At 47.4% G+C, this 14,569-nt stretch overlaps 1 protein-coding gene across 3 annotated transcripts in view; it reads right to left on the bottom strand.

Moving 5' to 3' along the window:
- Nucleotides 1–14,569, bottom strand: part of ATL1 (atlastin GTPase 1) — a 36,921-nt gene that overhangs the window by 17,283 nt on the left and 5,069 nt on the right. For all 3 annotated transcript variants that reach the window (XM_081912041.1, XM_081912042.1, XM_081912043.1), the window contains exons 2-5: nucleotides 11,104–11,351; nucleotides 5,929–6,063; nucleotides 3,020–3,124; nucleotides 1,396–1,446 (exon numbers count right to left, since the gene is read on the bottom strand). In XM_081912041.1, coding sequence (XP_081768167.1) covers nucleotides 1,396–1,446; nucleotides 3,020–3,124; nucleotides 5,929–6,063; nucleotides 11,104–11,351 — 539 coding nt within the window. The remainder of the gene's footprint in view (nucleotides 1–1,395; nucleotides 1,447–3,019; nucleotides 3,125–5,928; nucleotides 6,064–11,103; nucleotides 11,352–14,569) is intronic.

Genomic DNA, 14,569 nt, shown 5'->3' with positions numbered 1-14,569 from the left:
GACAAACATTCTTCTCATCATTGCAAGTTCAGCAGATGATATCCAAGTAAGTCATACTAAAGAGAAGACCCACAGCAATCAAACGCCCATTTATTTCAGAAGGTCTATCTACTCCAAGTATGACCAACACTGGATAACAAGCTGTGTCATTGGAAGAGAACCCACCCTCTTTTGAATTAAATATTTTAATCTGGGCTCCATGATCACTGCAGATGGTGACAGCAGGCACAAAATTAAAAGACGCCTGCTTCTAGGGAGAAAAGCAATGACAAACCTAGACAGCATCTTAAAAAGCAGAGACATCACCTTGCCAACAAAGGTCCGTATACTTAAAGCTATGGTTTTCCCAGTAGTGATGTATGGAAGTGAGAGCTGGACCAAAAAGAAGGCTGGTCGCCGGAGAATGGATGCTTTTGAATTCTGGTGCTGGAGGAGACTCTTGAGAGTCCCATGGACTGCAAGAAGATCAAACCTCTCCATTCTGAAGGAAATCAGCCCTGAGTGCTCACTGGAAGGACAGATCGTGAAGCTGAGGCTCCAAGACTTTGGCCACCTCATGAGAAGACTCCCTGGAAAAGACCCTGATGTTGGGAAAGATGGAGGGCCCAAGGAGAAGGGGACGACAGAGGATGAGATGGTTGGATAGTGTTCTCAAAGCTACCAGCATGAGTTTGACCAAACTGCGGGAGGCAGTGGAAGACAGGAGTGCCTGGCGTGCTCTGGTCCAGGGGGTCACGAAGAGTCGGACATGACTAAACGACTAAACAACAACAACAACAATTTTAATCTGTAAAGGTAAAGGACCCCTGGACAGTTAAGTCGACTATGGGGTGTGGCGCTCATCTCCACTTTCAGGCTGAGGGAGCTTTCCAGGTCATGTGGCCAGCAGGACTAAACTGCTTTTGCCACAATGAGACACCATGACGGAAACCAGAGCTCACGGAAACGCCATTTACTTTACCTTTACCTTTTTAATTTGTAAAAACAAGGAGTCTTGTGACATCTTATTAGAGAGGTTTCTGAAATCATACATGGCATGGAGAAAGTGGATGGAGTGAACTGCTAAAAGCAATAGAAGAAGCATATCTAAGCAATATATAAAACACATTTAAAAGTGCAGAACCAATAAAACAAAGCAGTAGCAGAATAAAACAAATTTGAGCGTTATTTTAAAGGAGCCTGGAAAACAGGCAAGGACCAGAAACCTCTTTTCCTACAGACAAATGAGAGAGATTCCCAGTGAGGTTCATTCTGTGCTACTTCTGCCCAAACCCAAACCCCATAAATGGGGAAGGGGAGGGAGGGAGGGAGGGAGGGAGGGGGAGGGAGAGAGAGAGAGAGAGAGAGAGAGAGAGAGAGAGAGAGAGAGAGAGAGAGATAAGAGAGTGATATTACCTGCAAGTGCTGGAGGTCGTCTTCTTGAACATTCTGGGACAAATTGTACACCTGGGTGCAAAAAAACCCCACAAGCATGTAAAAATTAACTGAAAGCAACCCTGGCTTCTCTTTTGTTGCCAGAATTCCACCCCACTATGGCGAGTGGGTGGGTGTCTCCCCCCTGCATGTGATCTTGTGCCTCTTTGCCCAGAATCAGCGATTTTTCAGAAAGGGTGAGGATATGCACCCCAACTCAGCTCTAACCACTGAACTACAAACCTTCCCCTAGAAATCAGTTTACTAGGCAATCAAGTGTGCCATCAATTATGCTAACTAGCCAGGTCTAATGACGTTGAAGAACTCTGCTGGAAACGGGAAGAGGAGCGAAACTGTCACAATTCACGAATTCAGCAAAGGTCAGGAAGGGAAACCACGCAAGCAAATATGAGTTTTGTTATTTTCTGCATTCTTTTGGGCATGGATTCCCTTCCACTGAAATGCGCTGGAGGTAATTATCTGATTGCATAACAAATGACGTCCAGTATACCTGAAGGAGCGTCTCCACCCCCATCGTTCAGCCCGGACACTGAGATCCAGCTCCGAGGGCCTTCTGGTGGTTCCCTCGCTGTGAGAATCCAAGTTGTAGGGAACCAGGCAGAGGGCCTTCTCGGTAGTGGCGCCCGCCCTGTGGAACGCCCTCCCACCAGATGTCAAAGAGAAAAATAACTACCAAACTTTTAGAAGACAGCCCTGTTTAGGGAAGCTTTTAATGTTTAATAGGTTATTGTATTTTAGTGTTTTATTGGAAGCCGCCCAGAGTGGCTGGGCAAAGCCAGCCAGATGGGCGGGGTATAAATAAATTATTATTATTATTATTATTATTATTATTATTATTATTATTATTATTATTATTATCATTCCAGCCACAGTGGATTGTGAGACCAAACAGGCAGGTTTTAGCAGAAATCAAACTGCAGCTGAGCAGAAACAGCTCTGGTTGCAAGAAACGCAGGACGAGGCAGAAATCACAACCCCCTTGTGTCCCTTGCTGGCAGCTGTTTGCATCCTGCTTACTAAGGTCAGCTGGTCAAGCACAGAGCACAGCCCATCCTCTGTTCATGCCGTCTTCACCTTAGCTGTCAAGCATCCCTTATTTGGCAGGACAGTCCCTTATCCCAGCGCCGCGTCCCGCTGCTGTCCCTTATTGATGATGTCCCTTAAATTTCCTGGGTTTCAAAGGAAGTAGCTCCTCTCCCTCCCTCCCTGCCGGCCAGGGAGGAGGGAGGCTCCAGCTGTGTTGCTTGGCTGCGTTGCTCACCCAATAAGGAGCCTAAGTACGACTGGGGGGTGGAGCTTGCATGCCTTGTGCCGATCAAATCGGCCGCGTTGCCTGGGGACTCGCCTTTGCTCAGCGCTTCCCAGCGGAGAGGTGACAGTGGTTTCCCTTGCTGCATCCCCTTTGCCGGGTTGCTGCGCGGTGGGAACCACCGCTTGAGGCTGGTTGACTAAAATCCCTTATTTTGGCTGCTGATCCCTTGTTTCCGAGGCTGCTGGCCCCTTATTTTCAAATCTGTAAGTTGACAGCTATGGTCTTCATACACAACCTCCCTCCCTCCCCCCCCCTTCCCATCATCGCAGTTACCTGGATAGAACTGATCATGGTACTAAGAGCAAAGACGGTGGCTGAATCTCGCAGAGTTGACTGGCTGTCAAAGGTCCCCTGTGTGTCCATCAGCAGCACAGCCACCTGCAGGAGACAGAATAATAATAATAATAATAATAATAATAATAATAATAATAATAATTTATTATTTGTACCCGGCCCATCTGCCTGGGTTTCCCCAGCCACTCTGGGCGGCTTCCAACAAAGATGAAAGATACACTAAAATGTCACATATTAAAAACTTCCCTGAACAGGGCTGCCTTCAGATGTCTTCTGAATGTCAGGTAGTTGTTTATCTCTTTGACATCTGATGGGAGGGCGTTCCACAGGGCGGGCGCCACCACCGAGAAGGCCCTCTGCCTGGTTCCCTGTAGCTTTGCTTCTCGCAATGAGGGAACCGCCAGAAGGCCCTTGGAGCTGGACCTCAGAGTCCAGGCAGAATGATGGGGGTGGAGATGCTCCTTCAGGTATACAGGACCGAGGCCGTTTAGGGCTTTAAAGGTCAGCACCAACACTTTCAATTGTGCTTGGAAATGTACTGGGAGCCAGTGCAGATCTCTCAGGACTGGTGTTATATGGTCTCAGCAGTCACTCCCAGTCACCAGTCTAGCTGCCCCATTCTGGATTAATTGCAGTTTCCAGGTCACCTTCAAAGGTAGCCCCACGTAGAGAGCATTGCAGTAGTCCAAGCGAGAGATAACCAGAGCATGCACCACTCTGGCCAGACAGTCCGCGGGCAGGGAGGGTCCCAGTACATTTGGGGAAAGGGTTTCCAAGATTGTCCTTTATTTATTTAGAGCAGCGGTTCCCAAACTTTTTCAGGCCGCTGCCTCCTGGTTTCCATGATCTCATTCCCACTGGCCCCCGCCACCCTACCCTATAAAAAGCATTATACACTGCTGACCTACTAAACAATTTTGAAATGAAACATATGAAGAAAGCAAAAAGATGTTCAAAATATCTCTTAGTAAAAAACCAGAGGCATTCCTTTTAGGTATAATCACAAACGATATTCCTGGCAATCAAAGGAAAGGATTCCTCTATGCGACAACAGCTGCCAGGATGCTCATTGCCAAAAATTGGAAAGGGGGAGAAATTCCCATCAATAAAAGAATGGCAAATCAAATTTTGGGAATCTATATATCTGGCAAGATTCACAGCGTTCTTCAGGGGACAATCGGACCAAAAATTAGTAAAAGAATGGGATTGTGTTAAAGAATATATGAGAAAACCTTGTTCTGGAGTAAGGGTTAAAGAAATTGAAAAATGGTGCGAGAGGTATAAAAGAGAGAGGTAATCTACACTAGACACAACAATATAGAAAGATTAAAAACTATGAGGTCTCAGAACAAAGGAAGGAAGTCAATATGTGTATATGTACGTAACGATTAGTATGACGATACGGTTTTCTGTGTAGGTGTGATTTTTCTTTTTCTTTTTTGTTTTGTTTTTAATCTTTGTTTTGCTTTGTCTTGTTTGTTCTGCTTTGTTTTAGACTTTATGCTTGTAATCTATTTTTAAAAATAATAACAGTAATAATAATAATAATAATAATAATAATAAAGCATTATGCAGAATATCCGTTTGCATTACCCACTAAGGAAGATAATAACACAATAAAATCCAAACCAATAACAATTAATTGCACATTTCTTCAAAATCCAAAACTATGTGGTTTAATTGATTAAACAAAATGGATGAACTTGGTCCAGTGATACCAGCTTTCCAAAGTCTGAGTCGTTTGCATGGGAGAGTGCAGTCAAACATAACTATGCACGACTGCTAGTTAGTACATGAAGGGGTTAAGGACCACAGAGTTCTATTGCTAGATAGACTCGGTTAGGTCATGCCCCCTCTCCTCTGGAGAGGAAGCAAAGTTTCTTTCTACTTCCTCTCTCTCTCTGCAGCATGTAATGAAGAAGAGTGTTTATATGCTTGCTCCCAAGCTTATAACACGTTTGAAACTATATTCTGTATTTTCTGCCCAAAAGTATTTTGCCTGTGCTTTCCTTGCTGCTGCAAGGAACAATGCATGACAGACCTTGAATCTGTAAGTAAAGCATTTTAAACTTACTTAACAGTGTGCACATTGCAAGAGGGGTAGAAAGAGTCAGCTGCTGTGTTCAGCTGACAGAATAAAAAGATTTAACAATCTATGTTCCCAATGCTATACTACTGCTTAACTTTTATTAGTTTAAGACTCTGCTACGGGGGGGGGGGGGGGATCTCTGTATGCTAGCCCTGCATTTTGAATCCAGGCACCCAACCAATTTGTTTGTTGTTCACCCACCCATGCGGGTCCACAGGGATACATATATTTTAATTCCCCCAGAATTTGCAATTTTATTCCTCCACAAGAGGTGGTACCACCCACTATAGGAACCACTGAGGTAGACCAACTGGATCAGCCGAAAGGACTGCATGGCGATAGCTGTGAGTAATAATAATAAATAATAAATTTTTATTTATAGCCCACCCTTCCCGGTTCAAAAAACCAGGCTCAGAGCGTCTAACAACAAGTTTAAAGCACTTAATTGATGCAACACAAAACAGCATAAAATACAGTATAAAATGTGAATAACAATAAATTCAGAATTCAAAAATCAATTTAAAATTAAAATTAAATATTAGACGATCACCAGGGCTAGCTGGCTAAGTTAGTCCTGTTTGGGCCAGCGAGGAGACCAGGGAAAATTAGCTGTGGGATCCCAGAGCGGGTAATCTTCATAAAAAGGGGAGAAGGAGGGAAGGAAGGGGAATAAAAGACCAGGCTAAGTTCAAATTGAAAGCAAGGCGGAATAGCTCTGTCTTACAGGCCCTGTGGAAGGAGGTTAAATCCTGCAGGGCCCTGGTTTCATGGGACAGAGTAGCACCAAGGAGCTGCCCACCTTGTTCCCGTCGGGCTTGTCCACGAGGAAGACTTCGCTCCAGATCTGGATGCCTGTCGTCTCCCGCTCCGAGCCGCCTCTCCAGGAAAAGCCCGTCAGAGGCTCATTGTAGTCGCCAACCCAGTCTGCCAACTCCTGCAAGGTGGAGAGATGGGAAGCGGTAGTTGATTCTGTTAGTTCCCGTAACTGGTGGGCCAAATCAGGCCGAGATTAGCATCCCACCTGGAGGCTAAACCAATCTCCCATTTTTGCTATCTGTCAAGAACCTGGCACAGGCCACAAAGCATGGCTGGAGAGTCGCTTTGGCCCAGGGTGGGTGTGTCACTAGAGACGCAAGCCTGCATGAAAGGGCAGGGGAGAGAGACTGCAGGGTGTGTGTCATCATACAGGGTGTTATTCTATATTTGCATTCGGAAAAGGATTAGTGTTCGTGCAATGGTATCTCTCCTCCCCATGAACCAAGCCCACATCTGCTCTGGGGAGCGGCGGATCCCCCAGAATAGATTTAGAGGGAGCAGTGTCATAGCATGGGGGTGCAGGGGGGGGCCGGCTGCACCAGGCGCAACATCTTGGGGGGGCGCACTCGCACTCGCAGCTCTCTGCCCCTACCGGGTTAGGGGGCGCAAATTACTTGCCTTGCCCCGGGTGCTGACAACCCACGCTACGCCACTGAGAGGGAGCACTGGGGAGAATGTCCCGCTGCTCAAGGAGAAATAAGAAATGCCTTCCTTAAAAGGTAAAGGTAAAGGGACCCCTGACCATTAGGTCCAGTCGCGGATGACTCTGGGGTTGCGGTGCTCATCTTGCTTTATTGGCCGAGGGAGCCGGCGTACAGCTTCCGGGTCATGTGGCCAGCATGACTAAGCCACTTCTGGCGAACCAGAGCAGTGCACGGAAACGCCATTTACCTTCCCGCCGGAGCGGTACCTATTTATCTACTTGCACTTTGATGTGCTTTCAAACTGCTAGGTTGGCAGGAGCAGGGACCGAGCAACAGGAGCTCACCCCATCGCGGGGATTTGAACCGCCGACCTTCTGATTGGCAAGTCCTAGGCTCTGTGGTTTAACCCACAGCGCCACCCGCGTTCCCCCACGTTAGTGCTGTCCCAAGTACAATCCATAGGGCTTACTTTGGAGGCCTTTCCAGTGGAAAAGTTGGGAAAAGCAGGAAGCATACCAGATCCACCATATTCTTTTAATTGGATTTAATATTGCATCTTTACAGTGCTGTAACGTGTCCTGGGACCTTACAGTGAAAAGATCCTGGCTGGCGTCTCTGTTGCATTTGAATGGCTTTTAGACGTGTGTTCCTGTTCTTCTTGCTTTAAATTGTTTTTATAGATACCTATAATGGCTTAAATAGATGCAAATGTTCCAGCAGCCTCGCTTCAAGTGCACAATTGTTCTGAGCATGCTTTTATTGCACCGTAAATTGTTCCGGGATGCCATGTGGATATTGATGGGTAAAGGAAATAAATCAATGGCAATGAAAACACACACTACTATTATGGCTGGGAAGCTGGGGCTACACACAGATCAATAGCTCTCAAGATCTTGGCAATGTGTCTGCTTGGGGTGCCAAATGTCTGGGGCGTCCCCAGAGCTGTCAGAACAGCCCGCTGTGTTGCATTCTGGACGCTGGACAGATCCCCTCAACATTAGGACTGGCTAGACATTTAGGTGAGTTCTGGGACAAGGAGCTGGCCCCTAGCCCACGTCCCCTAGCCCAAAGGAGAGAGCCAGGCATTGCTCCTTACAGCACCTTCCCTGCTTAACCCCCAAGTGGCAAGGGCACGGTGTTAGAATTCCTGCTCCGTGATTGCAGTCATGGGATTGTTGTCTTTCACATGATGGTGTATGTTTTGACTCCAGAGTGGGAAGTGACGGAGACAGGATGTTTGTGTTCCTGTGTTCTGTGAAGTGGGACTATTGTCCTTTGTTCTTTTTCTCTTTGCTGTCTGATGCTAGAGAGAGAGGGAGCCATGTTGCAGTGCTCCGTGTGTGTTGATAGGTAAATAAAGTAGATTAGCCAAAATGCTGAGTTGCTGAGGTCTGTTATGCAACTGCGCAAACTCTGCGGATCCCTAACATAGCTGTCAACTTTTCCCTTTTCTTGAGAGGAATCCTATTCGGAATAAGGGAATTTCCCTTTTGAAAAGGGAAAAGTTGGCAGCTATGATCCCTAAGTGTGCCGGTCTGTTGGCATCGGTCGCTGTGATGTTCGGGCTGAAGAAAGCTTTTGAAGCTCCTGAACAAACGACCAGGAGGGAGAGAACATGCCAGTCGGGCATGTGTCTCTGCCAGGGTCCTACTCGAGTGTAGGCTGAACTCCTGACACACCGCTCGCGCTTCACCACCACCCCAGCAGGAGAAAGCCTGCAGGAACCATCAGGAGCAAGCCAGTTCAACGGCCTCCCCATCCCACCCTCCATTGCCTGGGACCCTTAAAAAGAAGCGTTGCTGTTTCGGTACTTATTCTTGCTCTCTCTTAAATTTTTTTATGTGGAATAGTAATCCTGCTGTCTTTTTGGCAGGAAAACAAATGCATTTTATTGCTTCTGAAATGTTCAGATTTAGCATTACTTTTATTGCATTTACAGATAGGTAGCCGTGTTGGTCTGCCATAGTCAAAACAAAAAAAATTCCTTCCAGTAGCACCTTAAAGACCAACTAAGTTAGTTCTTGGTATGAGCTTTCGTGTGCATGGTGTATCTGAAGAAGTGTGCATGCACACGAAAGCTCATACCAAGAACTAACTTAGTTGGTCTTTAAGGTGCTACTGGAAGGAATTTTTATTGCATTGTTGTTTATTAAATTGTTAAATTATTTTTTTTAATTATTACATTTAATAATTTTAATTTCATTTAAATTTAATAATTTTAAATTATTAAATTTATATGCCACTCTTCATCCAAAGATTGCGGGGTGGTTTACAATATACGGTGGTACCTTGGGATGCGAACGGGATCCGTTCCAGAGCTCCGTTCACATCCTGAATGGAACGTAAGACGCGACAGTGCGTCTGCGCGTGCACGGGTCGTGATTTGCCGCTTCCGCACATGTGTATGACGTCATTTTGACCGTGTGCGCATGCGTGAGTGGCGAAACCTGGAAGTAACGCGCTTTGTTACTTCTGGGTTGCCGCTGAACGCAACCCGAAAGCGCTCAACCTGAAGCACATTCAACCCAAGGCATGACTGTAAAGAAATTCAAAATTAAAAGCCTAACAAAACAAACCAACCCCCCACCAAAATATTATTACTTATTACATTTATTTCATAGCAGCACATAATCGTAGCGTTAGAAGGGATCCCAAGGATCATCTAACCTCCTGCAATGCAGGAATGTCAACTAAGGCATCTATGGCATCCATCAAACCTTTGCATTGGTTTATTTCTACAGTGGTGCCTCGCAAAACGAAATTAATTCATTCCACAAGTTTTTTCTTCTTGCGAGTTTTTCGTCTTGCGAAGCACGGTTTCCCATAGGAATGCATTGAAAATCAATCAATGCGTTCCTATGGAAACCGCCTTCAGACCAGGTCCGGGGACAGTCTGTCCCCCGACCTCTTCTGAAGTCCGGCGGGGGGCGAAAGTCTTTGCTCCCCCCCCCGCCTGCCTTCCAGGGGGCTTTAAAATCGCCCCGGGACAGTCCTCCGCTGTCCCGGGGCGATTTTAAAATGCTGGCGGGCGGCAGCGCTGCCGCCCGCCAGCATTTTAAGATCGCCTGGGACAGCGGAGAAGTCTCCGCTGTCCCGGGAAGGCAGGCGGTGTGGAAGCAAAACTTTCGCCCCCCGCCGGCCTTCAGAAGAGGTCGGGGGACAGACTGTCCCCGGACCTGGTCTGAAGGCGGTTTCCCCCGCCTGCCTTCAAAAGCTGTCCGGGATAGCGGGAAGCGCTTCCCTGCTATCCCGGACTGCTTTTAAAATGCTGGCGGTGGGGAGCAAAGCCTTTCGGCCCCCGCCGGCCTTCCTGGACCTCTTCTGAAGGCCGGAGGGGGGGAAAGGTTTTGCTCCCCACCGCCAGCATTTAAAAGAGGTCCCCAGAGATTTCCCTATGGGCTTTCTTCTTGCGAAGCAAGCCCATAGGGAAATTCGTCTTGCAGAACGACTCAAAAAACGGAAAACCCTTTCGTCTTGCGGGTTTTTCGTCTTGCGAGGCATTCGTCTTGCGGGGCACCACTGTATTTGCATTTTTCATTTCATTTAATTTATTAGTCGCTTTTCCCTGCCAGCCTGACTCAAAGTGGCTTACACACATACACAAACACATACCACACCCTAACAAACAAAAGCCCACATACGTTAATAAATAAAATCAAGAATTCATTTTAACGCATTAAAGATAAAGGCCAACAGTCTGGTGAAAGAGGAATGTTTTTGCCTGGTGCCTAAAGGTGTGTAGTGAGTGACGGAGCCAGGCAAGCCTCCCTAGGGGGAGCATTCCACAAGCAGGGAGCCACCACAATAAAGGCCCTCCAGACGGACACAAATTTGCATTTGCACTGTTTGTGAGCTGCCTTGGGGTGCTTTTTTTTTCTGCCGAAAGGAGGAGTATGAATAAATAAGAACAGAACATCTGCCCAACCTCACCTATTGAAATTGAAATTCTTTATTGTCACTTGTACAACTTGTATACAGTGAGATTACACGAGCACCCGTAGCTGTCAACCTTCCCTTTTTTTGCAGGAAATCCCCTTATTCCAGCACCGTTTCCTGCTGCTTCCCGCATTGTTAGATATCCCATAGACTGTCCCCAGGACAGGTGAGGCTGCTGATCCCTTATTTTCAAATCTGAAAGTTGACAGCTATGGAAGCACCCCTCACTCAGCTCTCTTAGTCTTAATTCCCCTCGTTTACTGACGCACACCCACCAAACCCGAAAGCCAGTTGCCCTGTTGTTATCTTTTCATTCAGCAGCCTAACAGCCCACGGATAGAAGCTGTTCTTTACCCTGTTGGCACAACTAATAAAAAAAAAAAGTGCCGGCCAGGGTGTGAATCATCCCTGATAATTTTCCTCACTCTCCTGAGGCAACGTTCTTCCGCTATTTCATCCAACAGATTCACAGGACAGCCCATGATATAATATTGCAAGGGCAGTGGACGGATCCCAAAAGCTCATTTGGTCCTGCCCTTGTGGGGAGGCCCTGAAGATGCCATGTGAGGCCCACCTACCATGTTGTACATGTATCTCAACATGAAGTCCATCAGGAACGACTTGCCCTTCCGGAAAGCCCCCGCCACGGAGACGGCCACCACCTCGCGGTCTCGGACGGCTTCCGAAAGCAAGATGCGGTTGAGGGCCTCTTCGTCCAGCTCAAAGGAGTGGTCATCCTTCACGATGAGCACCTGCACCGGACGGGCCTTCCCGTCGGACTCCTCTTCCTCTGAGCTCCACTCGTAATTCTTTTCGGAGAACCCGCCTGTGTCGGAAGAGAGCAGCCCCCAGGGTCAGGTCCCAGCAACAGAGGGTAGAGCTGAATCAGCCCCTTCAACCACCGCCCTCCAGCTCCCATCAGCCTCAGCCATCATGCCCAATGGCCAGGAATCATAGAATCGTACAGTTGGGAGGGACCCTCAAGAATCATCTAGTCCAACCCTCTGCAATTGTCATACACTGGAGGATAGATGGCAGAGGATGGAGGATGGTTGAAGGATGGATGGCGGCTAACAGATTGAGGTTGAATCCTGACAAGACAGAAGTACTGTTTTGGGGGGGGCAGGGGGCGAGCGGGTGTGGAGGATTTCCTGGTCCTGAATGGGGCACTGTGCCCCTGAAGGACCAGGTGCGCAGCCTGGGACTCATTTTGGACTCACAGCTGTCCATGGAGGTGCAGGTCAATTCTGTGTCCAGGGCAGCTGTCTACCAGCTCCATCTAAGACCCCACCTGCCCGCAGACTGTCTTGTCAGAGTGGTGCATGCTCTAGTTATCTCCCGCTTGGACTACTGCAATGAACTCTACGTGGGGCTACCTTTGAAGGCAGAAACTACAGCTAATCCAGAATGTGGCAGCTAGACTGGTGACTGGGAGCAAACGCCGAGTCCATATAACACCAGTCTTGAAAGACCTACACTGGCTCCCAATACGTGTCTGAGCACAATTCAAAGTGTTGGTGCTGACCTTTAAAGCCCTAAACGGCCTCATCCCAGTATACATGGAAGAGCGTCTCCACACCCATCGTTCTGCCCGGACACTATTTTACCTTTAAAAGACAACTGAAGGCGGCCCTGTTTAGGGAAGTTTTAAATGTCTGATGCTGTATTGTTTTTAATATTCGGTTGGAAGTCGCCCAGAGTGGCTGGTGAAACCCAGCCAGATGGGCGGGGTATAAATAATCATAATCATAATCATAATTGACACAATGCAAGAATTGCAACTAGAACATCCTTGACAGATGGCCATGCAGCCTCCACTAAGAAACCTGCAAGGAGAGAGCATCCACCACCTCTCCTGGGACTCTGTTCCACTGTCTAACAGCTCTTACTGTCAGAAAGTTCTTCTTGATGTTTAGCCTGACTCTCTTTTGTTGGGATTTGTAGCCCAGAACACCTGGGGGAAGGTTCTAGATTCAGGTACGTAGCTGTGTTGGTCTGACGCAGTAGAAACCACCTAGGGACGCGGATGGCGCTGTGGTCTAAACCACTGAGCCTCTTGGGCTTGCCGATCAGAAGGTCAGTGGTTTGAATCTCCGTGATGGGGTGAGCTCCCGTTGCTCGGTCCCAGCTTCTGCCATCCTAGCAGTTCGAAAGCACACCAGTGCGAGTAGACAAATAGGTACCACTGTGGCGGGAAGGTAAATGGCGCTTCTGTGTGCTCTGATTTCCATCACGGTGTCCCGTTACACCAGGAGCGGTTTAGTCCTGCTGGCCACAAGACCCGGAAAGCTGTCTGCGGACAAACACTGGCTCCCTTGGCCTGAAAGCAAGATGAGCGCCGCAGCCCATAGTCTCCTTTGACTGGACTTAACCACCCAGGGGTCCTTTACCTTTACCTTTAGAAACCACCTAACCCAGGTAGAGCAATGACAAACCTAGACAGCATCTTAAAAAGTAGAGATATCACCTTGCAAACAAAGGTCCGTATAGTAAAAGCTATGGTTTTCCCAGTAGTGATGTATGGAAGTGAAAGCTGGACCATAAAGAAGGCTGATCGCCGAAGAATTGATGCTTTTGAATTATGGTGCTGGAGGAGACTCTTGAGAGTCCCATGGACTGCAAGAAGATCCAACCTCTCCATTCTGAAGGAAATCAGCCCTGAGTGCTCACTGGAAGGACTGGTCCTGAAGCTGAGGCTCCAATACTTTGGCCACCTCATGAGAAGAGAAGACTCCCTGGAAAAGACCCTGATGTTGGGAAAGTTGGAGGGCACAAGGAGAAGGGGACGACAGAGGACGAGATGGTGGGACAGTGTTCTCCAAGATACAAACATGAGTCTGACCAAACTGTGGGCGGCAGTGGAAGACAGGAGTGCCTGGCGTGCTCTGGTCCAGGGGGTCACGAAGAGTCGGACACGACTAAACGACTAAACAGCAACAAACCCAGGTAGTCTTCCTGTACCAGATCCTGTACTTCGATCTCAAAGAAGGTCTTTTGCACCAGCTGCTACCTGAACCTTCTTTTAAGGAGAGATGAAAGACTGAGCCCTGGCTATTCTGTATGCAAAGTACATACACATTCTTTTACTGAGCTATGGGCCCCTCCATCCTTGCCATTCAATCTGGTTGCAAACTCACTGTCAATTATCGGTGAATTTGGCAGCATTTTAAAGCTGCTTTTGCACTGCAAGAAACCAGCCCCCGCCCTAGCATGAGCCAGCACAGAAAGTGACTTCCAAGAAAGCTATTTCTGGCCCAACTGATTCTCATTTGCCTGGAAATAAAGGGACTTGGTCCATCACACAACCCAAGATGTGCTTTCAAGCCAATCGGGTCTTCCTTTGCTTTGGCAACATCTTAGGGAATGTCACCTCTGCAATTATATCGCCCATTAAGCTGTTTGGTTTTAAAAGTCAGCGGGGAAGTTTTCCTTAAATAATTTAAACCACAACAACACACCAAACCTGTATTTATCACATGTGCAATTCGCCACAAAGCTGAACAGAAACTTCAACCATAATAGTTGGGCATCTTTGACTTATTCCATTTATATCCCACCATTTTGTGGCACACAAAGAATCACAGTGTTGGAAGGGACAACAACCCTGCGAGGGAGGTTAGGCCAAGAGGCAACGGAGCTGGCAAAACATTTCCAGTTGATGCCAAATTCCAGGCAGGAAGGACATACTGTTTAATCTAAGCTCTCTTCTGGGAATATTGACATTCCATTTTAGCTGCAGCTGGTGCCAAAAGGAAATTAGCTTTGGTGAGATCTTAGCTAGCGTCCGTGGTCAGTGACAGTGAACTCCATCATTAAGTCATGTCATCATACAGTTGTAGAGTTGGAAGGGACCTCGAGGGTCATCTAGTCCAACCCCCTTAAATGCAGGAATCACAGCTAGACAAAATTAATGGACTACGCAGAATTGGATAAAATGAAAGGAAGGATTCGAAACCTGCGGGACCAGAGATTTACAGAAGATTGGAAGAAGTATATGAACTATCTGAAGAGCAATTGTAACCAACAAATTACGCTAGTAGGACT

The sequence above is a fragment of the Podarcis melisellensis genome (assembly GCF_964234715.1).
Source record: "Podarcis melisellensis genome assembly, chromosome: 1".
NCBI classification, from domain to species: domain Eukaryota; kingdom Metazoa; phylum Chordata; class Lepidosauria; order Squamata; family Lacertidae; genus Podarcis; species Podarcis melisellensis.
This window is presented reverse-complemented; position numbering and strand designations above follow the sequence as displayed.